Source organism: Nyctereutes procyonoides, unplaced genomic scaffold (assembly GCF_905146905.1).
Source record: "Nyctereutes procyonoides isolate TBG_1078 unplaced genomic scaffold, NYPRO_anot_genome, whole genome shotgun sequence".
Classification (NCBI taxonomy): domain Eukaryota; kingdom Metazoa; phylum Chordata; class Mammalia; order Carnivora; family Canidae; genus Nyctereutes; species Nyctereutes procyonoides.
The window spans coordinates 10,818,002-10,842,406 of NW_026575144.1; the positions used below are offsets into that span (position 1 = coordinate 10,818,002).

At 47.1% G+C, this 24,405-nt stretch overlaps 1 protein-coding gene across 1 annotated transcript in view; it reads right to left on the reverse strand.

Annotated features, from left to right (window-relative positions):
* Positions 1–8,810: 8,810 nt before the first annotated feature.
* The window catches only part of CUNH1orf198 (chromosome unknown C1orf198 homolog), a 33,952-nt gene continuing 18,357 nt past the window's right edge, over positions 8,811–24,405 (reverse strand). Inside the window, exons 3-4 of the mRNA XM_055308850.1 lie at positions 15,141–15,689; positions 8,811–11,710 (exon numbers count right to left, since the gene is read on the reverse strand). Of these exons, the coding sequence (XP_055164825.1) occupies positions 11,654–11,710; positions 15,141–15,689 (606 nt within the window). The 3' untranslated portion in view covers positions 8,811–11,653. The remainder of the gene's footprint in view (positions 11,711–15,140; positions 15,690–24,405) is intronic.

Consider the following 24,405-nt stretch of genomic DNA (forward strand, 5'->3'; position numbering starts at 1 on the left):
TTTGAATTTTGCTGGAGAAGTGTTGACAGATGATTGCAGCCACCACTGGTTATGCTGCAATACCAAAGCACCAGCATCTATAGTTGACAGTCAGGGTAACTCAAGCCTTCACACAGAAGCTTTACCCCATCATCTCCCAGAGTGTTCTTTGCCAAACTCAGGTGCGTCAGCCTCTGGTTGACAATCAAAGCTGAAGAGAGCTCTTTGCAACAGGCTTCTGTAAGTTGACGGTTTTCCAACGACAGTCTCTGCAGGAAGCATTTTGAGTGTCTCAGAGTTGTGCACAGCAACTTGGCACTCTCATCTGGGAGCTCATTGGCTGTGAGGTTCAGGCATGTCAGGGATAGATAAAAAAGAGGCATATAGATTATTTTACGGAATTGGCTCATGCAATTAGAGGGTTGACAAATGTAAAATCTGAAGGGTAGACTCAGGCAAGATGTACATTGCACTCTTGAGCCAGAATTTCTTCTCTGGGAAAACTGTTTTTGCTCTTAAGGTCTTCCAACTGATTAGATGAAGACCACCCATATTATCCTTTACTTAAAAGTCAACTGACGGGGATCCCTGGGTGGCTCAGCAGTTTGGCGCCTGCCTTTGGCCCAGGGCGTGATCCTGGGGTCCCAGGATCCAGTTCCGCGTCGGACTCCCGGCGTGGAGTCTGCTTCTCCCTCCTCTCTCTCTCTCTCTCTCTCTCTCTCTCTCTCATGAATAAATAAATAAATAAAATTTTTAAAAAAGTCAACTGACTGTAGACATTACCCACATCTATAACATACCTTCACAGTGATTATATCACTGAGGAGTATCTATCTATAGCTTAGTCAGGATGACACAAAATTAACAACCACACTTGCCCAAGATTCTTGGCATAAACCCCACTTGACCATAAGGCATTATTATTTTAAGTTACTACTGGATTTTATTTCCTAATATTTTATGAGGCATTTTTGTATTTGTTTTCATGAAGGATATTGATTTGCAGCTTTCTCTCTCTCTCTCTCTTTTTGGTAATGTCTTTTTCTGATTTTGGTACCAGGTAATGTTGGCCTCATAATGTAAGTTGACCAGGATTCTTCTTTCTTTTGCAATATTGATATGATAAACTGGTATTATTGGTATTTTAATAGAACTCACCAGTGAAACCATCTAAACCTGGAGATTTTGGTGGGGGGGGGAGAAGATTTCAAATTATGACATCAATTTCTTTTAAGGCATATTCAGGGCTTCTATTTCCTGTTGAGTCACTTTTAATAGATTGTGTCTTTCAGTGAAGTGATCCCATTCCATTTAACTTATATGATTTGGCATAAGATTGTTTTAATATAACAATCTTTTATTGTCTTTTTAATATCTGAAGGATCTGTAGTGATAACCATTTTTCATTCCTGATAATACTAGTTTGTGCTTTATTGTGTGTGTAAATGAGGTGTCTTTCTTTTTTAATTAGCTCACCTAGCACTTTATCAATTTTAATAATTTTTCTCAAAGATCCAGCTATTGAAATATCAACTATTTTACTATTGCTGGACCATTTTCTATTTAATTGGTTTCTCCTCATTATTATTTCTTTCCTTTGCTTAAGTTATTCTTCTAGTTTTATAGTAAAAGCTTAATTAACTTTTTAGATCCTTCTTTTTTAATATAAGCATATTTTAAGCTGTAATTTTCCCTCTAAGTACTGCCTAGTTGCATACCACTAATTTTGACATGCTGTATTTTCTGTTCAAAACGTTTTCTAAGTTATCCTTGTGATTTCTTCTTTGGCCCATGAGTTATTTTAAAATCTAATGTTTAATACGTAAATATGTTAGGATTTTCCAGATATCTTTCAGTTCTGAATCTCTAATTTAATGCATTTCAATCGGAGACCATACTCTGGATAATTTCAATTCTCCTAATTTTACTGAGACTTATATGGTCTAGTACATACTGCATTTTGGTGAATTTTTCACATACACTTGAAAAAAATTGTATTCCATGGTTGTTGGGTAGAGTGGTCTACAAATGTCAATTGTGTCAAATTGATGGTAGTGATATATTTTTATATCCTGATTTTCCATCTACTTGTTCTATCAATTATTGGAAGTATTGTAATCTCAAACTGTATATGTTTATCTATCTCTCTTTTCAGTTCTTTCAGCTTTGCTTCATGTATTTTGGAGCTCTGTCGTTAGCCGTATAACAAAGACTGCTATGTGTTGATTAATTGATCCCCTTTTGATTATAAAATGTACTTTTTACCCAACAATATTCATTGTACTAAATCGAATTTGTCTGATAAAAATATATCAATTTTAACTTTCTTTTGATTAGTAACTGCATGGTATTCTTTTTACTGTCCTTTTACTTCTAACCTATCTATGTCTGTGTATTACAGTGCATTTCTTATAAATACCATCTAGCTGGTATTTTTCATTCAGTCTAACAATTTTTGCTTTTTAATTGGAGTTCTTAGGTTGTTTGCATTCAACATAATTATTAATTTGTTCATAAGTCTACCATCTTGTTATTTGTTTTATATTTGTCCCTTTTGTTCTTTGTTTCTATTTTTCATCTCTTCCTGCTTTCTTATAAATTTTAGCATTCATTTCATTTCCACAATTATCTTATTATCTATACATCTTTCCTTTAATTTTTAGCAGGTTCTAAACAATTTGTATGTTTAATTTGTATGTTTATCAGTCTGACTATAAATAGTTTACATCACTTTATGTATAATGTAAGATCTTTACAGTAGTATGCTTCCATTTCTACCTCCCATCCTTTCAATTATTGTTGTACATTTTACTTCTCTATGTTATAGATGCCACAATACATTGTTATTATTTTTTCTTTAAACAATTATCTTCCTAAACACTTTCACGCCTGAAAAGAGGCAGTTATATTTACCTTTTTATGCCTTCTTCATTCCTTTGTGCAGATGCAAGCTTCTGTCTGGTATAATTTTCCTCTTGCTTAAAGAACTTCATTTATTATTTCTTGTAATGCAGACCAGCCAGTGACAAATTTTCTCAGCTTGTGTGTGTATGTGTGTTTGGGTGTGTATGTTTATTTTGCCTTAAGTTTTAAAGGATTTTTTTTTTGCTGCATATTAAATTCTAGGCTGATAACTCTAATTTTATTTTCAGCACTTTAAAAATGTTCTGTTTGTTTCAAGCCTGCATATTTGGGGATGAGAAGTCCTTTTTTCCTTCTTCTTCTGGGTGTTTTTAAGAATTTCCTCTTTATTACTGATTTTCAGCTCTTTGTGGCATGTTGTGTGTGTGGCATGTGTGTGTGTGTGTGTGTGTGTGTGTATGAATGGGAGCCTTATGCAGGACTTGATCCCAGAACTCTGGGATCATGACCTGAACCAAAGGCAGATGCTCAACCACTGAGCCACCCAGGTGCCCCTGTATCATCCAATTTTATTCTATTCCAATGAAATTTTCATTTCAGAGAGTTTTATTTTGAAGTTCCATTTCTTTCCTTTACATTCTTGAGCATATAGATCATATTTATAATAGTTGTTTTAAAATCCTGTGGGGTATGAGTCACATTTCCCACAAATGAGTCACAGCTCATTTGTATGTCTAGTGATTTTTGATTGGTTGTTGAACATTGTGAATTTCATGTTTAGTGCTGGATTTGGTAACATTCCTCTAAAGAGTGTTGGACACATCCTGATGGCCTGCTAAGTTATTTGTGAATTGGTTTGATCCTTTCATGTCTTGTTTTTGAACTCTGTTAGGGCTGATCTTGAGTACCCTTTAATTCCAAGGCTAATTTAGCCCTGTGTCTAGTGCATGCTTCTTTTAGGATCTCTGATGAGGGCCTCACATTCAACATGACCTGCACTTTGGCTGGAGGGAACCTGTATGATTCCTGGCCATATGTGAACTCTGGGAATTATTTATCTTATTAATAACTACTACTTCCCTGGTGATTGTTCTTGCCTTGCTTTCACTCCACACATGTACGGGTTGGCTTTAGCCAAAGACGTAAGGGAATCCCTATGCAGACCTCTGGAGATCCTCCTCTCTGGAACTCTTCCCTTTCAATTCTAGCCCCCAGGCCTCCCCAGCTTCATTTGCTTCACATCAGCGAGATTGCCAGGCTCCGTTTGGATCTCCCTGCTCTGTGCTACAGTCCAGAAGTTGTCTCTCACATACTGCGGGGGAATCGAGGCATATTTCTGAAACTTTTTTCTTTACAGTCCCCCCTGCAAATTCCAGCCATCTTTTCCTCCCCAAACTCTTTCTCTTCAGCATTGTGAGACTTCCTGCGTCATGGTCTAGAAAATGCCTCAAGTTAAAAAGCCAGGACAATCATAAGGCTCACTTCACTTGTTTCTGTCCTTTTGGGATCACTGTCCTGCAATGCCTGCTGTCCAAAATCTATACTGTATTATCACTCATGTTTTCTACAATTTTCTGGTTGTTTATAACAAGAGTGTTGTATCTAATCTGGATTACCGTATCATGGTTAGAAAAAGAAATCTTATTTACTTTTTGACAATTTTCAGCTATAAAGTTGTTTGTGTGGTCATATGTTTAGTCTGCCTCCTTCACTAGAATGTGAGCCCCAGGAGTGAAGCAGCTGTGTTACTGAATTCCCAGTACCTAGCACCAGGCTGCAACATAGTAAGAACTATGAAAAAATATAGATATTATTGTAACCCCAGGGCTAGGTGTCAGCATGAATCAGTAGAGGGAGACAAAATGAAGGGGCGGAGGAAGGGAAATGGAGCACATGGCACAATGACAACTGCCAGAGCCCAGGTGGTTGCCAGCATTGCATTTAGATCCCATTTCCAGTCAGGACTGTCCCTGTGACACATGCTTTCCACTTGGCCCTGTACATTTTCACAATAAAAGACTGGCAATAAATGCTTCAAAATGCTTGTTTTGTGTTAAGGCAGTAGACTATGTTTTCCACACTTTCTGTAACACAGTTAGAAAATTTTAATTTCTAAAGATCCTTACACATTATTACTATGATTTTACTGCCTAACAAATCCTGAGTTGGGTAAACTTCAGATGGCTGTGGTAAAGGCAGCCAACTGATAAAACCACCTTCTCTGCAGAGTGCCCTCCCAATGTAACACAGCCCGTGATCTCTGTCCCCTCAAGCAACAGGGCATCACGTATCACTAATTTCTACCTTCACTCTCCTCCCAATCTGCTCAGTCACCCCAGCTGCTGTTACAGAAGTGAAGTACTGGGATTGATCCAGGAGGCTTCATAGATGTTGGCTGCTATACATCTATAGTCACACAAATTGCAACCGAACAGAGACAAGCTACAAATGTTCTAACTAGTGCTGACCAATCATACCAGCTAAACAGAGTCTCCTGTCTGAACTGAGAGAGAGATCAGACCAGATCTAGATTATGAGAGATATCAAATTCCTTGTAAGTAGGCACCTACTGGCATGCATTCACCATTGGTGCATTCCAGATCTGTTGTATTTCTTTCTGCCACCCTTATTTCCACCTCCTGTCCTCCCATAGCAACCATTCCATTGTTAAATGTCTTGTTTTATATGCATATCTTTTAAATTTATACAAATGGTTTTATTCTGTATTCCATTTAGTTTCCTGCTTTCTCCCACTAATATATTGCTTAGCTCCATCCATGTTGCCATGTGTGCATTTGTTTTTTTAAAATATTTTATTTGAGAGAAAGTGTGTATGCATAAGCAGAGAGGGAGGGGCAGAGGGAGAGGCAGAGGGAGGAAGCAGCAGACTCCCTGCTGAGTAGGGAGACCCACATGGGGCTGGATCCCAGGACCCAGAGATCATGACTGAGCTGAAGGCAGACACTTAACCCACTGAGCCACCTAGGCGCCCCTGCTTTTTTTTTTTAAGAGGTGGGGGAAGGGGCAGAGGGAGTGGGGGAGAAAGAATCTTAAGCAGGGTCCACACCCAGCACAAAGTTGGACTTGGGGCTTGATCTCACAACCCTGAGATCATGACCTGAGCCAAAATCAAGATGGATGCTTAACCGACTGAGCCACCCAGGCACTCCTAATTTCCTTTTAAGGGCCATATCACATCTTTTCTAGCCATCTTCTCAATGACAGACCTCCAGCTTGTCTCCAGTTCCACAGAAAAGCACTGCAAGAAAGAGCCCTGTGCATGTTCCCTTAAATGCCTGTGCGAGAATTTGAGAACTATACCCCAAGGGGAATTGTGGGGTCACACGGCATACATACACTTGCCAAAATAGTGCCAGATTACCCTTGACCCAATGGCTCTGCTGGTTCCCTAACCTAGGGTTTCTCAACCCTGGCACTACTGGCATTTTGACTGAATTATTCTGTTGTGGGGGCTGTCCTGTGCACATAGGATGTTTGGCAGCACCCCCGGCCTCTGCCCTCTAGAGGCCAACAGTAGACTCTCCATTAGTCGTGATGATCAATAAATTATCTCCCTACACTACAAACTGCCCCCAGGGGGGGCAAAATCACCCCCAGTTGAGAACCACTGCTCTATTTCATTTCTGCCAATACTGCCAACACTGGCATTAGCCATTTTTTTTCTCATATGTTTGATAGTTTTTAAAGATTTTTCTCTAATGTTAACTGTTGAGGTCGTTAGCCTCTTGATTTGCAGGAATGCTATAAATCTTTTTTTTTTTTTTTTTTTGCTACAGATCTTCTTGATACTTTATTGGAACTGACCGAGCAGTGATCTTCTCCCATCCTTTCAGCTTGTTAACTCTCTCCATGGTGTGCTTTACTGACAGAAATCTTAACATTTTCATGTATCAGATTCATCAATATTTTGCTTTATGGTTTGGACTTTTAAAATTTTTATTCAGGAAGTCCTTCCTTGCTCTGGATCACAAGATATTTCGCTCTGTTACCCTTACACTTTTACATTTAATCATTTGGTCTCGAATCAAAAGCTCATCTTCTATGTAGCATCGGGTAGGAACCCATGCTTCCGTCTCTCCACAGGTGAATCCCCCCTCCCCCCCCCCCCCCCCCCCCCCCCCCCCCCCCCGCCAGCTTGTGGTACCGCCCTGATTGTAAATGGAGTTCCTATGTATTCATGGCTTTGTCCCTGAGGCCCTCCCCCTATTTCAATCATCTAATCATCTATCCCCACATCAATACCCACATTGCCTTTCTATGGCCTTCTAACATCTTTGAGTGATAATTGGTAGAGCAAACCCCCTTACATTTCAGTGAACTATTATTTTTCCATCTACAGTTTAGTGTAAATTTGTCAAATTTTTCCAAATATCCATTGTGATTTTTGTTAACACTGCACTAACTTTATAAGATGATTTTATAAAATTACATTATCCCACTCAGGGTTATTCACATCTTCTATTTTCTTTTTGTAGTTTTCTTTGAAGAAGTTTTTATATACCTGTTGATGTTGATTCCTGGATACCTTTCTTCTTTCTTTGATTGCCGTTAGGAGTTGGCTTCTTTTAATCTGTGACTTTGTATTAAAGTGCATTTCTTGTAGATACCATTTATTTTTCTATCTTTCTATTTAAGTTTCTAGTTGGTGCTGCTGCTCTAGCTGTTTAAGGTGATCTTATATCCAGACCTGCTCACTTGTTTTCCCCCTGACTTCAGGGGGAATTCAGAATCACGATATCCTCCTAAGGTGTTTCCCTGTTGGGATTAAGGCACCTGGAAGGCTGATAAATTCATTAGAAAACTACATATGAGCAGAGGCTCAGACCAAAGAAAATGCTAGAAAAGCACTATGAATATTCCCCTACCCCACAAGAGGGTGTTCTTGAGGCCCCAGAGATTCAACATCTTCCTTCCTGGCTGCAGAATGCACCCAGGTAGATGTTGCCTCTATGTTGGTGGCTTCTTCTTGCATAGAAAGTTTACAAATACAAATATATGTATTTGTACCACATACTGAGTTACCATAAGCTGTCAGACCTATAAGCTTGGGAGCGATTCTGATTCCTCTCATAATGGATCGATACAATAATCCAGACGCCTGTGGTCTCCGAACCGTCATCACAACCACTGCACACCAAGTCAGCAAGCCCAATCACTTGCTCACCCAGGAACCCAGTGCCCGAGGCAGCAAGGCCCCAGTGGGCAGGATGGTAAATTAGAAGTCTGTCAGCCTGAATCACCATATTCCTGAGAAGTACTAGTTTTAAAAGCTTTTTTAATACGGAAAATTGAATCTAAAAATTCCCTTACAGGGGCACCTGGGTGGCTCAGTGGTTGAGCATTTGCTCAAGGCGTGATCCGGGGGTCCTGGGATCGAGTCCCACATCGGGCTCCCTGTATGGAGCCCGCTTCTCCCTCTGCCTGTGTCTCTGCCTCTCTGTGTCTCTCATGAATAAATAAATAAAAAAATAATCTTAAAAAAATAAAATAAAAAATAAAAATTCCCTTCCATCTGTAGTCGGTAACTTACCACCTGCACCTGAATGGCTGGAATAGGACTGCTGGCTATACTTAAGCTTGTATTTCTTTCCAGAAAAATCCACTTCAATCAGATTCAAGGTGGGAGCTTTCAGGGAGATCCCATCTGCTCTTCTGAGTTAGTCACTAGATTCGATAAGCTTGTCTCTGGGAAGACATGGGTTCCATGTCACCTGCTGGCTAGACAGGAGCCCTCCGGGATCCAGCCTGCCCTGACTGCTAGGGGCCTGGGCACCTTGGTCACCACATCCTGCCAACCTGCAGGGAGAACGAGTCAGGCCTGTGCACAGTGGGTTTCCAGAAGAGGTTTCACGCTGCTTAAGGAGTACAAATCCTCCTCCTCTGTGCTCAACAGCAATCATCCTGATCGGCTTCCAGACTTCAGTAGAGGCCCCAAAGAGACACACCTAGCATATTTTAAATGGCTTTATTAAAGGCTATTAATATAAAATACAACCAAGTTACAAGTTGTCAGTAAGAATTTTTCATTTTCTTGAAAACGTGTATCAAAGAAAGGGAGGAGCAAAGAAAGGGAGGTGGCTCTGACATCCACATGGGGGCCGTGTGTGGCGAGGGCCGGGTGACAGGCCCAAGCAGTCCCCATGTGGGCAGCACTCCCAAACCCAGAGAGCGGGGTAGGGACCCCCAAGTCAAAGAACTGAAACTGGTTTCTGACTTCCTGGGGGAGAGTTTGCACAACAGTCACCCAAAGCAAGACACTAAATCCTTGAGCTGAATTCCAAGTGCACAGAATGAGGGTGTGGGGTGGGCACCCAAACCAAATACAGGCTTCAGTCGAAAAGTGTGTATTTTTAAAATAATAAATATAAATTTCTGCTTCTAGAAACTCCACCCTGATACATGGGCAGGGGTGGGGGGGAGGTGGGTGGCACACCTAAGAGCTTAATCTATCCTTACATGGACACACGGAACATAGGTCCCCAGGAGGGCGGGGCAGGACCGTCCCTGCAGACTGCCCGGGGTGAGGAGATGTGCGGGGTCGGGGGATGGCCCTCTGGGCCTCCACTGCTCCCTCTCGCAGTCCCTTACTTCTGAAAGCAGGGCAAAGCAACAGACTCTAGGATTCCCTAAGTCTTGACTTTACATTTAATCTCAGGAGGCTGGCCATTACGAAACTTGAAACGCTGTGGTAAGAGATGACTAAGCACCTCTGAGTCGTGGACTCCCGGTGGCACTAGGGGGGCAGAGGCTTCCAGCCAACCCCGCAGCCCGTCAGCTCCCAGGAGAACATGAAAGGAATAAACTGGGCTTTATGAGAAGGTTGGCAGGAAATGAGAATCATCTCCCAGGAGGAGACAGATCACCTTGGGCTAACTTCCCGGATGTAGTTCATTCCTCCCTGCTACATCAGCACCAACGAATACAAACTCACACCCGTACATCCCTCTCTCTCTTTTAAGGAACTGTTTTTGCGAGCCTGGGTTCTGAAGGAGCGCGGGCCGGGGAGCCAGGCGGTCGGCCCAGCTCCGAGGCCCGGGGGCTGACCTGGGGGCGAGCACTAGCTGCTGGGCCAGCTAGCCTAGGTCCCTCTTTCCCTCTCCACCAGGCTAGAAACCCTTTTTTCCTGGCACGTTTCAACTATCTTTAAATGGTAGAATAAGGACCTATATTTGCCATAATACAGCCAGTCACCAAAGCAGGAAGGTCAAACCCACAACCTTAAGAGACCAAATGAGGCTTAGGGACATAATGCGATTGGCAGAAACCAACCCAAAAGTTGGCCAGGGCACAGCTTTGGCAGAAACGTTCCCAGAAAAAAAGTTGCCGCGCGCTTTACCTCAGAGCCCGATAAGATAGTCTTGAAATCACTTAAGAAGGTTGTATAAAACAGGAATGCATTTTTAAAAAGACACACTTTGATACTGAAACTGGGTGCTCACTGGCAGGACTCGTAGGGGTGGATTAAGGCTTCAGGTGAGGAGAACACAGTGAGAGACAATGTGTAGATCACACTCGGGCACGTCTGGCAGGCTCACGCAGCTCAGAGCCACTGGTCAGGGCACAGGCTTCCCGGGGTGAGGCCCATGCTCCTCCTCGCCCTGCCCCACCCACTCTGGGCCACGGGCCACCCTGCTCCCCCGACGGCGGCCTCGGAGCTGCCTCCACCAAGCAGCAGTGGGTAGCAAAGTCTCACTCTAAGAGATGCCTTTGGAACGACTGCCAAGGTCTCCAAGGTACGCTGCAGGGCGATACAGAAACTTGATTCTTCCACTTCTGCTGATGGCCAGGGATGCAGAGGGAGATCCATCAGGAGAGTCTGATCAGTCCTCAGGATGAAGGATGTCCACTGTCCCTGCCAGACTCATGCTGGAAGGTTCTAACCCAAGTAATCAGGAGAGTCCTGTCTTCTGACACCTGCCATCTGCCCTTACTCCTGCAGATACTCAGGACAGGGAACATCCACCAGGCCACTAGGTAGCAAAGAACTTCCAAAAAGAAACAAGTACACACCCAAGAAAAGTGGTAGCCCTACAACCTCTAAACCTAGATACAAAATAATGAGAAGTTAATATGAAACTTTTAAACATGCAACTCTTCTTAAACAATGATGAATAATTTGAATACGTTATCAGGGCAGCTTAGGACCATTTCTGCTATGTGCCAACAGTCTGTTTCCTGGAAATGTTGAGGGTGGAGGGTGGCACACAAGGCAAGAAGGGTGGCTTCAGGAAGCCCTGGACAGCTGGGAACGCTGGGTAGGAATAGGGGCACTGGGGGGGTGGGGGGGAGGGGGGAGGTGGTGGTGTCATCTTTCCATGGTTACAGCCAGCCAGAGTGCTGGAGCCACTACTGCTGAGGACATCACCAACAACCCCCCAACAGAGTTCACCTGATCAATAAAAAGGGGAGAGGCTAAAGGAGAAAGAGACGGAAATCACTTTTACAACTTTTGTGACACAATGAGAAAACTCTTGCTCTGAGTGGGGGGAAATTTGGTAGAACTGGGAACAGAAGCTTTATGTAGAACATCTACAGTCTTTAAAAATTCCAAATGCAAAACTTCTGTTATCAAATCATTGAAAATAGCATATATATCTGGCCTTACCAAAAAGAGAAAAAACTGGAAATCTGGACAAGGCAATATATACCAGTTTCCAAATGATTAAGAAAAGTGTACAGAACCAGGAAAATACACAGGGAAATATTGCCTGTTTTATCCTCCTCCACCACACCACTTTGGAAAACACTTAGGGGTTCTTGGTTTTATTATTATTATTTGGTCTAATACATTTTACCAGTTGTCCAGAAAATCAAATCCTGTCTTCAAGACGACATTACTTGAGGTGACCTGTAGAAGGGACATAAACACCAAAGTAAGACACGGCTTGGTTTTTTTTTTTAGGGTTTTTTTTTTTTTAAAGTTATACATAATCTAAAAACAGCATCTCATTTAAATTGACCCAAATGAAATAGCTTGCTTCCATGTCAGAGGCTCCCCGACCTCATTTTGCCTCAGTGCTTGGAACCAGAAAATGAAATAAATTTCAATGTGAGCCACACTCTGCCAGGATCCAGCACTTTCTTCCCTCTGTCCCCGGGCAAGTCAAGCAACTTATAGAGAAAAGGAAAAAAATGTATCTTTTCTATTTGTGCATGGACAGGCATGTTGAAATGTAGTCATTGTGGAATCAGAGAACAAACCATGGTCTTTCAGATGCTCTTTAACACAAGCATGCATATCCACTCGGCGGGGTGCAGCCTTCATGGGCAAGGACGCATTGTTGCTCTGCCCTCCATGGAGCTGGCATATGGCAAAACGCTTCCATGGAGACAATGGCACCAATGAACTAATAAGCCGGTTCCCTTGAAGCTTGTCTCAGGCCGGTCTGGCTGCATCTGACACTGATACAAAGTGTGCCAAAATGTGAAAACCCAAAAGAACTCAGGCAAATTGTCTTCTCTCTGCTTTCCTACCTGTTTCTTCAATGAGGTTAGTATCTCTCTCTGCTCTGCACCCAGAAATCTGTTCTTTCAGAGGATTCCATGTGTTGTCTTTGCCCACACCCCCTACACACACTTTTCTGCGTTGCTTTATCATTAGGACTCTCACATATTTTACATAAAAGCTTCCTTCAGAGGAAGACCCAGGTGCCAAGTACCAGAGAAAGATCACTAGGGAGGCACGGAGGAGAGTCTGGCATATCTGGAAGAAGGAGCAGCTGGGTGCGAAGGTCAGAGACACAGGAGAGGGCAAAGCCACCGGGCAGGGTACCATAGCAGGCAGGACAGGGAGGTGCCGAAAACGCTGGCTTAAGATGGTGAGGACACCGAGGAGGACAGGCCGGAAAGCTGAGGTACCGCTGATGGAGGGGAGACGGAGCTCCTGTCACAGGGCTCCCCTTCTTCAGGAGGGCAACTCACGAGGTCATCTGCTGAGAGAGGAGTGGAAGCACCTGGAACCCCATTCCAGGAGACACCCAGACGAGGACCACAGCTCAACACCACAAAACTCAACTGTTAAAACCGGACAAGGGATCGGAACAGACACTTCTCCAGAAAAGATATACAAGTGGCCGATAAGCAACATGAAAAGACAGCCAACATCACTAACCCCTGGAGACATGCCAACTGAAACCATGATGGCCTACTGGTACCATCTCCCCACCATCAGGACAGCTGTGATGAAAGAAGAAAGAAAACAAGTGTTGGCAGGGATGTGGAGAAACTGGCCCTCTCCCGCACTGCTGAGGGAATGTAAAATGGCGCCGCCACTGTGGAAACAATATGGTGGTTCCTCAAAAAGTTCCACACAGAATCACCACGTGATCCATCCGTTCCTCTCCCAGCTATATATCCCAAAGAACGGAAAATGGGGTCTCGAACAGATGTTTGTACAGCTGTGTTCATGGCAGCCTTGTTCACAGTAGCCAAGAGGCAGAAGCCACCCAGTGGCCATCCACAGATGATGGATACACGAAATGTGGCAAATCCATACAGTGGAATATTATTCAGCCTCAAAGAGGAAAGAAATTCTGTCACAGGCTACAATGTGGATGGACCTTGAGGACATCACACTGAGTGAGATAAGCCAGACACAGAATGATGGAAACTGTATGATTCCACTTAGAGGAGGTACCAAGAGTATCAAATTCACAGAAATATCAAGTAGAACAGTGGCTGCCAGGGGCTGGGGGGAGGAGGGAACAGGGAGTTGTTTAATGGGGAGAGAGTTTCATTTTTCAAGATGAAGGATTTCTATGGCTGGCTGGTGGTGGTATGTAACGCTGTGAACGTATCTGATACCACAGGGCTGTATACTCAATACAGCTTATTTTATGTTATGTGTATTTAACCACAGCAAACATTTTCAAAAATATGTGTTAGAAGGGGAAAAAAAGGACAGCCATAGAGTCCAGATGCTGGAAACGTGGAGAAAACCAACAAGGCACACACAGGAGGGGGTGGGGGTTGTCCCTCAAGTGCGACTGCCTGCCTTGTCAATAGGTAACTTCCCCAGGCTCCAAAATCCTACAAACTCCTCTCTTCCTCCCTCTGGCCACCCTCATTTGTGAGCAGGTGGCTCCTTCCTATCCCCACTTCCCTCCCTGCCTCAGGACTCCGCACACACTCCCACGCATGCAGAAAGTGTCTGAAAGTTAGGAAGCATCAGTGCTCCAGGAAGCGCTGTCATCTCCAAGATGGATGGGACACAGACCTTGTTTGTGTTCTCACTCAGGTGCAAAAGCAATCCACGATGTTCTCCCAGCAACAGTTCAGACATGCCTATAACCAAACCACTGCTTTGTTCATCACAAAGCAATATCTCAACACCAAGGCCTCCCTCTGAAATATAATGACTTTGGGCCATGATCAGATAGTGGTTAGTATTCTGCGTCGTGAAATATAATGACTTTGGGTTGCGTTTGTATTTTTTGTTTGTTTTGTGCAATCCTCCAACACTGAAGCCATTTAAAGTCATAACCAAGCACACTGTGCTCTTCACTGTCTCAATCTCTTAAGCAATGCAGACCAACTGGTAAAGACAATGGTCAAGGCTCCCACAAAGAAACTGGCAAGCACTCAAAAGCCATTCACCCCACTCTTCTGGTCTGTCCCTTTCTTCATGACACATTCCTCCTCACCCGCAAACTTCTCAGATGCTTCTTTTGCTTCCCCCCAAAAAGAACTCCTTTCTTAGGATTCCTCCCGGGACACACAACACTGTCCTATTTGGCAATGAGTAGCTGCCAATCACTCCTTAAAGCAAGAGTCTCCTGTGGTCCCTGAGAACAAGCGCGACCACTCTTGGTGGAAGCTCAGGGGTCCTGCCTGCTTCCTCCATGTCCCCTTTGGGGCATCTGCTGGTCCCTTCCGCCCCAACACCCCCACCCGACTTTACAGACATCTCAGCTGGTGGGCATCCAAATCCCTCCCACGTTGACCGCCTTCTCCCTGGGAGCTCCTGTGCTCACTGCCCCGCTGCAGGCCCTCCCTGCCCTGCCCTCACACACCCGGGGAAGGGCAGTGGGCGTCTGCAACATCTACGTGTAACAGACAAACAAGTCATGGCACCAAGACAGACCCAAGAAACACATCTCCCTGCATGTTTCTCAGTTGCTGAGCTGAGTTAATAACCCAGCTCTCCTGATCCCCAAAATCATCCCAAGGAATGAGCAGGAGAAAGAAGGGGAAGGGGAAGAAGAAAGCACGGGCATTGGTGGCCCACCCATCCTGTGGGAGGCCCCCCTGGGTCACTCCTGGAGGGAGGGGCCACCCACCTGTGTAGGCATGGGTTCCAAGAACAGCGCGTCCTCTACATCCTCCAGGTCCTCCCGGTGGTCCTCAGGAGAGGGCAGCTTCCCCCCGGGCTCGGACGGGGTGGCTTCTTTCACGGTGCTGGTGCAGGCCGGCACAGGCTGGGCCCTCTCGGGCTCGATGCTGGTGCAAGGAAGGACACGCTGCTCCTGGCGAAGGTTGCTGGGCCTTTCCCCCTTGGCCTCCCTGTCCTTCAGGGCGGGATCCTGCCGGTAACAGGCAGGCAGGACCTTTTCACCTTTCTCCATGGACTTGATCTGGCTGGGGGTCAGCGACTGGAACTCAGCCTCGGGCCCCTCTCCCCGGGACCGCTCCGCATTAATCTTCCAGAAGGAAGCTTCCTCCTCCTTCCGGGCAGGACCCAGGGCATCCAGGCTGGAGGACTTGCTGCCCTGAGAGGGCCGGAGGGCCTGGGAGCCCTGGCAGGCTTTCGACAGCTGTCTCGGCTCGCTGGCCGTGCCACTGCCCGGCTCTTGGATGGAAAGGGAACAGACACTGAACTCCATCTGACTCTAGAGCCGGGACAGAGAGGAGGAAAGAGTAAGCCTTACAATCCACCACGATGGGTGTGTCCCCCCACACCTCGCCCACCCGACTACCTGAACCCAGCTGCTGAAAGTTTCTGTCCTGAGGGCTTATCTCCAGGGCTGCCGTGTGCTGTGCACACCTACCACAGCAGAAACCCTGACACCCCAGCCCTGCCCCACTGAATGCCACCAGCAGCGCGGAGATTCCCACTCACTGAGGACTCGGGCTTCTCTGCCTGGTGAACAGAGCACCCGCTTGTCCCAAGAGGGATTCCAATACCTTCTAGAGGAGGGACTGTCTGGCAGTGACCACCCACCCCGGGAAGGTGATGAAGAAGGTGTGAGGCTCAGCACAACACCTCACAGCAGTGAGGGTCAGCACCCAGCCCCAGCACCCAGGCCCATCGCTCCCCACCCATGGGGGCGGGTGGCAGACAAGACAGCAACAGAGCCAGATCCTGCTTTCCTGTACTAAAGCAAGAAAGTCAAGGGTGGGCTTAAGGGCAGCCATGGGGGACCCGACCCTTGCCCCCTTGCCTGACACTGTCTTCACAGCTGCTGGAGACTGCATGTTCAAATTCTTAAGTGGAAGCCCTAACTCCGAAGTGATGTATGAGGAGGTGGGGCCTTTGTGAGGTGAGCATGTCATGAGAGTGGGGCCCCCACGATGGGATCAGTGTCCTTCCAAAAAGAGACTCCAGAGCAATGAGCTCTCCCACCATCCAGGTACACAGGAGGCGGCTGTCTGCAAGCTGGGAAGCGAGTTCTCACCAGAACCCCGTCACACGGGCACTAGGACCTTCCAGCCTCCAGAACCGTGAGAAATGAGCATCTGCTGTTTAAACCCCCTCCCCCCTCCCTGTGGTATTTGTTATGGCAGCACAAGCTGAGCAATACAGTGTGTCCCTCAGAGGGGGCCTCGGTGGAGATGCTCTCACTCATCAGTACTCTGCATCTCTGACCTTGTTCCCAGTCCCATAAGCCAGGATGCTGTCAGCCACTGGAGACCACAAACCCCCAAGGCCAGCGCAGGGCCCACGCTGTGCCTGAGTGTCCCAGAAATGCTCTCCTCGATTCAAGGCTGCTGAGCATAGCAACCTCTCACAAGGCCAGTGCTGTGCTGTGCGGGAGGACACATCATGAGGCGGAAGGACACCGAGGCCCTGGCTCACGCAGAACACACTGGAGGGTGCAGTCTCCCAGGCTCTGCACAGTAAGCGATGTGTGGCCTCGACAACCATTCCTATGATCCATCTTGAATGTTCCTGTCTTCCTCCCTACTTCTCCCTCAGATCCCCTTCAGCTTTTTAAAATAAACATAATAAAACTACCATACAGACAGTTTGGGAATTAGAAAAGAAGTCATTCATAAGCTTTCCTTCTCCCATAACTGCTAACTTTTGTATTTTACATCACTGTTTTCATACACACATTTTAGGAGGTTATGATTCTGTTATGCATGTAATTTGGGGTATTGTTGGGGCACCTGGGTGGCACAGTCAGTTGAGCACCCAACCCTTGGTTTCAGCTCAGGTCATGATCTGAGGGTCATGAGACCCAGCCCTACATCGGGCTCCACGCTGGGCATGAAGCCTGCTTGAGATGCTTTCTCTCCCTCTCCCTCTGCCCCACCCATCCCCTTTCTCTTTCTCTGCCCCACCCATCCCCTTTCTCTTTCTCTCTAAAAAACAAAATAAAGGGCAGCCTGGGTGGCTCAGTGGTTTAGCGCCACCTTCAGCCCAGGGCGTGATCCTGGAAACCTGGGATCGAGTCCCATGTCCCTGCATGGAGCCTGCTTCTCCCTCTGCCTGTGTCTCTGCCTCTCTCTCTCCGTGTCTCTCATGAATAAATAAATAAAACCTTTAAAAATAAATAAATAAATAAATAAATAAATAAATAAATAAATAAACAAACAAACAAATAAATAAATAACTTGGGATATTGTTTTTTATACTTAATCGTAAGCACCATCCATGGTGTTACATGGTCTTTAGAACCATAATCTGTCCCGGGGCACAAGGAATTTCATCATGGAGCTGCCCTACCAGGTCCTTAGCCATTGTCTTTCTAATGGACAACTGGCTACTTCTACTCTGCACTGTTCTAATTAAGGCTGCCACAACCATCGTCATGCATACAGCTCTTCCTCGTGTGGCACTAGTTTCTTCAGATACCTTCCCAGAAGTAAATATCAAAATGCAAAAGGTTTAAACCTTTCCTCTTTTATGGTTCTAGATGCACACTTGCTTATCTGTTTTCCAGAGCTGCCCCAGGTTCTAATGCCGGCAGTGATATATCAGAGTATATTCTCAGTTACTGATTCCATGAGGAAACAGCATAATTTAAAAACTAAGTTGGGGCACCTGGGTGGCTAGTGGTCGAGCATCTGCCTTTGGCTCAGGTCATGATCCCAGGGTCCTAGGATCAAGTTCCACATCGGGCTTCCTGCAGGGAGCCTGCTTCTCCCTCTGCCTTTGTCTCTGCCTCTCTCTGTGCATCTCTCATGAATAAATAAATAAAATCTTTTAAAAAATAAATAAAAACTATGCTAACTTAATACACAAAACATGGTTCTTTATGACTTTAATGTATATCCCTTCACTTGGTTTTATAAAGAGCACTTGCCCAGACTCACCCCAATGGGCACAGACATGTTTGTTAAGGAAGGATGAAAACATTGCTTTTCCTGTGCAAACTGTAGGCTCTGAACCCAGACAGCAGCACATGCACTCAGTCTGACTTCTCCTAAAGCCCGGACTCTGATGGCCAGAGGTCTCTCCTTAAGGCTCAAAAGACAAAAGGTGATGAGACTAGGAGAAACTAAGTTCAAACTCGAGCACAGGCTGCCCCGAAGCTCACTGTTGTAAGAGAACCCCAAGGAGAAGACATCAGAGCTCTGAATCTGCCAACCGTGGGATCCTGAGTCCATCTAACGCATCACGCACTTTTCCTTATCATTGGGCTGCGTTTTCAAAAAAAATTTTTCACTCTACAAATGAGCAAATGGAGATTTGGAGCAATTGAGCAAACTGTCCTAGGTCACTAATCCATTAGGTGTAGCTGGATCTCCACCTGGATCCAGAGATTCCAGGCCTAAAGCTGTGCTGGGCATCACGCCATGTATAAAAAGCCAGTGGCCACCGGGGACGACATTCACATAAACACCAGAAAGCCTTGTCCATAGCAGGATTTTTGTAAGCATGTTAATGATCTAATTTGATTTTTAAAGGACTGTTTCTGAATGAACCACTCTCAGTACTCTGTATATTTCCAAATTCCACAACAGAATACAGGGAGGCTGTGGGCATAGAGATGACGATTTCTTTAAATAAGCAAGTTGCTAAAGATACCTCGGAAGTGGAGACCAAGGCTTAGAACAGAGTTGAGTTTGATCTGGAAATTGCAATGTAAGGAAGGCACTTAAAACTGAGCACTTCATCAAGTCCCAGGCTTTTTTAGGATCAGCAATTTCTCCAGTGGGATCTCTGCTCAGAAGCCTCTGGAAGGCTAGGCTGAGCACTTGCCTATGTGGAGGGCAGCCATGGACTGAGCCAGGGATGCTGCACAGAGGAGGGGGTCACAGTGGTTCCCAGACTGTAGGGCACCCAAGCAGCACTGGCTGGAAACAACCTTGAACAGGGTAAAACAACGGAGTCTGTACCCATGGCTCCTCGGGTTATTGCAGGCCATGTGGCATTCCTCAGGGGACAGTGTCATCTGGTTACAAGAGACAGCTATGCTGACATTAGAGGCTACTTGGTTTGGGGGCTTTGGGGGTGAAAATGGGGAAACAACGTACAGAAGAAAATTTTTTTAGCATATCTGCTTCAAAGCCTTTTTCCCTGGGTGTGCGCTGTTTGTAATTTTGCAAAGAAAATAGAACTACGCTCTCCTTAAAAAACAGTCCTCCCTGATCAACAGCGCTGGTGCTGGGTCTTAACCCGGAGGAAACATGTTCATTACGTGTATTTCAAACACACACCTGTTGGGGACGAGCAGGGGGGGAAAGATCAAAGGAGCAGGTCTCCTCCCCACCTCATCTAGATCCATCTCACTCAGCTCCAAAACTCCAGGAACTCTAGCACAACTGGAGTGGAGCAGGGTCTGGGGCCCCCTTCCGGGATCGCTCATCCTACCCTGGGGGTGATCTGCAAAGGTGGCTACTCACGCAGTTCCAAAACAGTGAAAAGTGCCTCGGGCTCATCTTCGAAGACATGCAGTTGAGCAGGTCATATGCAAGTGGCACCCATTGTCTCAGCTCCACGTGCCATTTCAAAGGAGGTGTGACTGCCTTTCTCTCCTGTGCTTTCACCCTACTGGCTTCCCCACAGCCGGCCACCCCCACTCTCCCAGACCAGGGCTCCCAGGGCCGCTCTGCCCACCGTGCTTCCCCCGCTGACAGCCGTCCAACCACAATGCTTATGGGCACTGCCCACCTACCAGGACCAAACCAGTCACCTGCCCTCAAACCTGCTCTGCCTCAGGGAAGGCAAAGCTACCCACCAGCTACCTAACCCTAAACCTGGGCTTTTTTTCTTTTTTTTGGTAAAAAGGGAAAAATAACCATTCTTGCCTTGCTAGACTGCCAAGGAGGTTAGCAGATGCCCCTCGGGGTTTGCATCTGAGACCAGTGCCTGGTGTGTAGTAAGCGCTCGGTGAACACAAGCTCTTTGCTCTTTTCAGTTCTACATGGGCGCAGCAATATTCCCAGGGGGTCCCCTCTGGGCCCTGGCTCCTCCCACACCTCCCTCTGGTCACCAGGGGCGTAGCATATGGTACCTGTTGTCCACGGCTGAGACATGTAGGGAGTGTCTCTGCCAGGAGAGCAGAGCCAGAGTGAATGCTAGTCTGGAACCCCTATTTTGAGTGCCCAGTGTCCGGCCCTGGAGTCTGGGTTGCAAGGCTCCCCACAAGTACTACGGCTGAGCCACTGTCCTGTCCTGTGGACTCTCCCAGAGCCTGCAGTTCTGGGACTGGTGGGGACTCTGTCCCCCTCACCTCCTGCCATGCCTTCGAAGGTCATGCCACACTAGAGGTTCTGAGAGATGGGGCTTGACACTGCAACAGATCAGTGAGCAGGATGGGGACAGCCCTGCCTCGTTGAAACTGACAGGTATAGTGGGGGGGGGGAGGTGCCCTCTAGACCCTGTGATGAGCACCTCGAAGTGGAAAGACAAGGATATTCCAGGTGCCATTTCCTTATTTCTGGAAAAAAGGGCTGTTTTTCTAAGAGAGAGTGTCCTTGGAAAGGGAGGTGATGCCTATCCCGTCCCCCAGCACCAAGGAACACTCAGCAAGGGCCTCGCAGGAGGACACAGCTGAGGAGTCAGCGCTCCTGCTTGCCTGCCCTGGGTACAGACAGGAAGTCAGGGCGGGGGTTGGGGGGAAGGACCCAACTCTGCGGTTGCACGCAATCTTTGAGACAGGACATGGGGGAGTCGTGGTGACAGCCCACCCCCAACATCCCTGGCACCAGCTGAAGCCCTAGGGAGGATGCGCGGGAGGGCTTTGTCCAGCCAAGCCAGGACTGGGCGTCAGTCACCCCATGTGGGGAACTGGGTCTCAGCTGGCCATGTCCGTTCTAAAAACAGAAAGACCACAACTGAGCCCAGTATCTATTTTTACACCCCACTCACTGGAGAGGAATGTGTAATATTTCAGTAAAAGGGGAGTGCATGCAGCCAAAACTAACTGTTTGGCTTGGCAGCCTCCGACAGATCTAAATTGTTAAGACAAAGCCTGCAGAAACGTTGTCAGGAAATATAATAGTTTACTGGAGCAAATCTGAATAAATCCACAAACCGTTTAGCATCTAATCTCTCCACCTCCTCCTTCAAAGAAGGAAGAGTTGGGGAAGATATGAAAAACTTTCGGAATCACAAAACTAGTAGAAGTGACAGCCTGATAGGGAAGGCACAGCATGACTTGGCCACTGGACACTGGGAATGTCAGGCCCTCCAAGCAAGACCTTCCATCCTGGTGGACTCCCTGCCCCAAATCTCAGGGCACAGGCTCAGACCAGGGACTAGATAATATCCTCCTATACTCTTCCTAGGGAGCAAGGGGACCTCCAGATGCATGGATTAATCCTGCTCCGGTCCACAGTGTCTGTATGTCGGGCAGAAGGAACATGGGGAAACCCAACTGAGGACCAACAGGTGCTGAGAGCACAGGGGTCCCAGGTCCTGGGATTATAAGGTTTGGGGACAAATCATAGCCTCTGCCCTCCAGCGGCTCATCCTCTCATGCAGACAACAGGAATGCCATGTCTTCATCTAAGAGGCAACATAGGAGCTACCACGCAGGTTATGCACACAGGCTTGATGTCTAGTCCACATCCCTCACTTTATGCTTTGATTTCCTTGTCTGTAAAATGGGATTGTTGTGAGGCTCACATGAGAGAAGGCACCAAAGGTGCTCAGCACAGATGGGGGGCGGGGGCATGCAGGAGCCACTCAACACCATGATGGGGAGAATCATAAGAACCTGAGCTTGTAGCGGGTCTGGAGGACAGGTTGGACCTTCACAAATGGTTGAGGTGGGGGCTGAGCAAAGGCACTGAGGCAGGAAAGAGCATGGCCGCTGGGGCAGGAGAGCACAGTGCCTGGGGGACAGGGCTGAGGGGCATAGGACATATGAACAGGAAAGACCCCAGGTGTCAGAGGTACAGGGCTGAGGCCGCTGGGCTGAGGGAAGGGACACATTACTCCATACACAGAGACCCAGGAAAGGTCAAGGTGTCACAGGGTCCACTCTGGGTCTCAGGAAGGTGAGCACGGAACAGCACAGGCAGTCGGAGGGCAAGGAGGAGGGAGATCTGACAGCTGGGCAGAGATGGGGGGAGGGTTCGGTGAGGAAGGCCAAGAGATCACAAGCCGCACAGGAGTTAGGCTGTGATGGCAGCACAATGGGGCTCTATGTTACCGTGCTCCTCAAAGTCCTGCTGGCAGTGAGGAGGGACAGCCATGCAGAGCCACTGGCTAGAAGCCAGGCCCTCCCCTACGCACAGAACATCCTGATGGAATGTCCTTCTGTCCCCCAGGGGCAGGAGCCACCTGCAAGCCAGGCAGACCCGAGCTCCAACTCTCCCCATCAGTTCGAGCTGCCGGCTGGTCACCATCCTCTCTGAGCCCCTGCCGAAATCCTGACCCACAGCAGGAACAGTGACACTGACCTCCCAAGCCTGAAAGAATTCAATGTGTGTGCAAGCGTCTGACTCAGGGCACAGTACACAGGAGCCATGACATCACTCACTGATTTTTCAAAAATTCAGCACAAAGACTCATAAGTGCTTACTATTCTTCCCAAGAAGGCGCTAGAAGGGGCTGGAAGGCCACCCTACTCTGGGAATGGTCTATATTGGCCCTCAGAGACCTTTTGATAAGAAAGGAATCAAGGAACCAATCCCCACCAGCCGACTTATCATCCCAAATAGGCAGTGCACCGTGGGACGGGGACCAAGACGCCAAGATGGACAGAAGAAAGCCAGACAGCCAGGAGGGGGCAGGGAAAGGGGCAGCACAGTGGTGGTGGCGGGGGGGGGGTGTCCCTAGAGCCCAGTGACCCAGCGCCAGGGCCTGACCTGCCTCTGCAGGCATCTCCTCTAAATTCCCCAGCCCAGACCCACTGGGGAATGCCAAGAATCCTCTCTGCTCCCTGCCTCCCTCTCTGGAGCGTTCCAAGTGCTGAGTTTTTTCCTCTTGAAATATCAGTAGCATGAGAGAGGAATCCACTGTGGGGGCCCGGGGGCACCCCCTCCACCAGCTCACCCACCAAGCTGGTAGATGAGTGAGAAAGATGACTGCCACTCACCCCTAGCGGGGGCAGGGAGTAGAAGGCAGTTCTCCCTCTGAGCCTCCCTTCCATGATGGGAGAGGGCAGAGAAATGGGGGCACCAGGCTCTCTTGACCAGAGCTGCATTGTGCTGGGGCAGGGACCCCAGGTCCCAAGCACAGTGCCAGCTCATTCTCTGTAAGTGGGACCACCATGGGCTGGCCTAAAGCAAGGAGCCCATAACAATCAGCCAAGAACCCCCAAATCCCTGACATTCTCAGTTCTGCCAAGCATCGTGACCTTGGGTCAGGCCTACCCCGGCCTCAGCTGATCTATCAAGGGCTATGAATTCAGAGCAGAGAAAGAGCTGGGCACTTATTAAACATCTTGATCAACTGGGAGCACCTGGGTAGCTCACCGGGTTAAGCATCTAACTCTTGATTTCAGCTCAGGTCATGATCTCAGAGTCGTGGGATTGAGCCCCACGTCTGGACTCCGTGCTCAGTGGAGTCTGCTTCCACCTATGCCCCTCCCTCCACTTGTGTGCATGCGCTCTCTTCCCTCTAAAATAAATATATAAATCGGGAAAGGGAAAGGGAGAGGGAGAGGGAAGGAAGGAAGGAAAGAAGGAAGAAAAAGAGAAGGAACAAAAATGTCTGTTGAACTGAATAGATGGAGGGAAGCAGGAGCTTGTACGTGTATCACATGTGTAAATATGTGTCATGGGAATGGGTAAAAATGACAGAGGGAATATGTTGCTAAAGCTTTTCTCCCACATGAGTTTTGCCACCAAATGAAGCCATTCACTCTCTGGACTATATTTCAAGTGCAGAAGTGTTTACTCATCTCTGAGCCTTAAGTAGAATGTCTGACAAGGAGTGGATGTATAATAAATGTCCACTGAATTTCTGCAAGTCGCTGGATGATG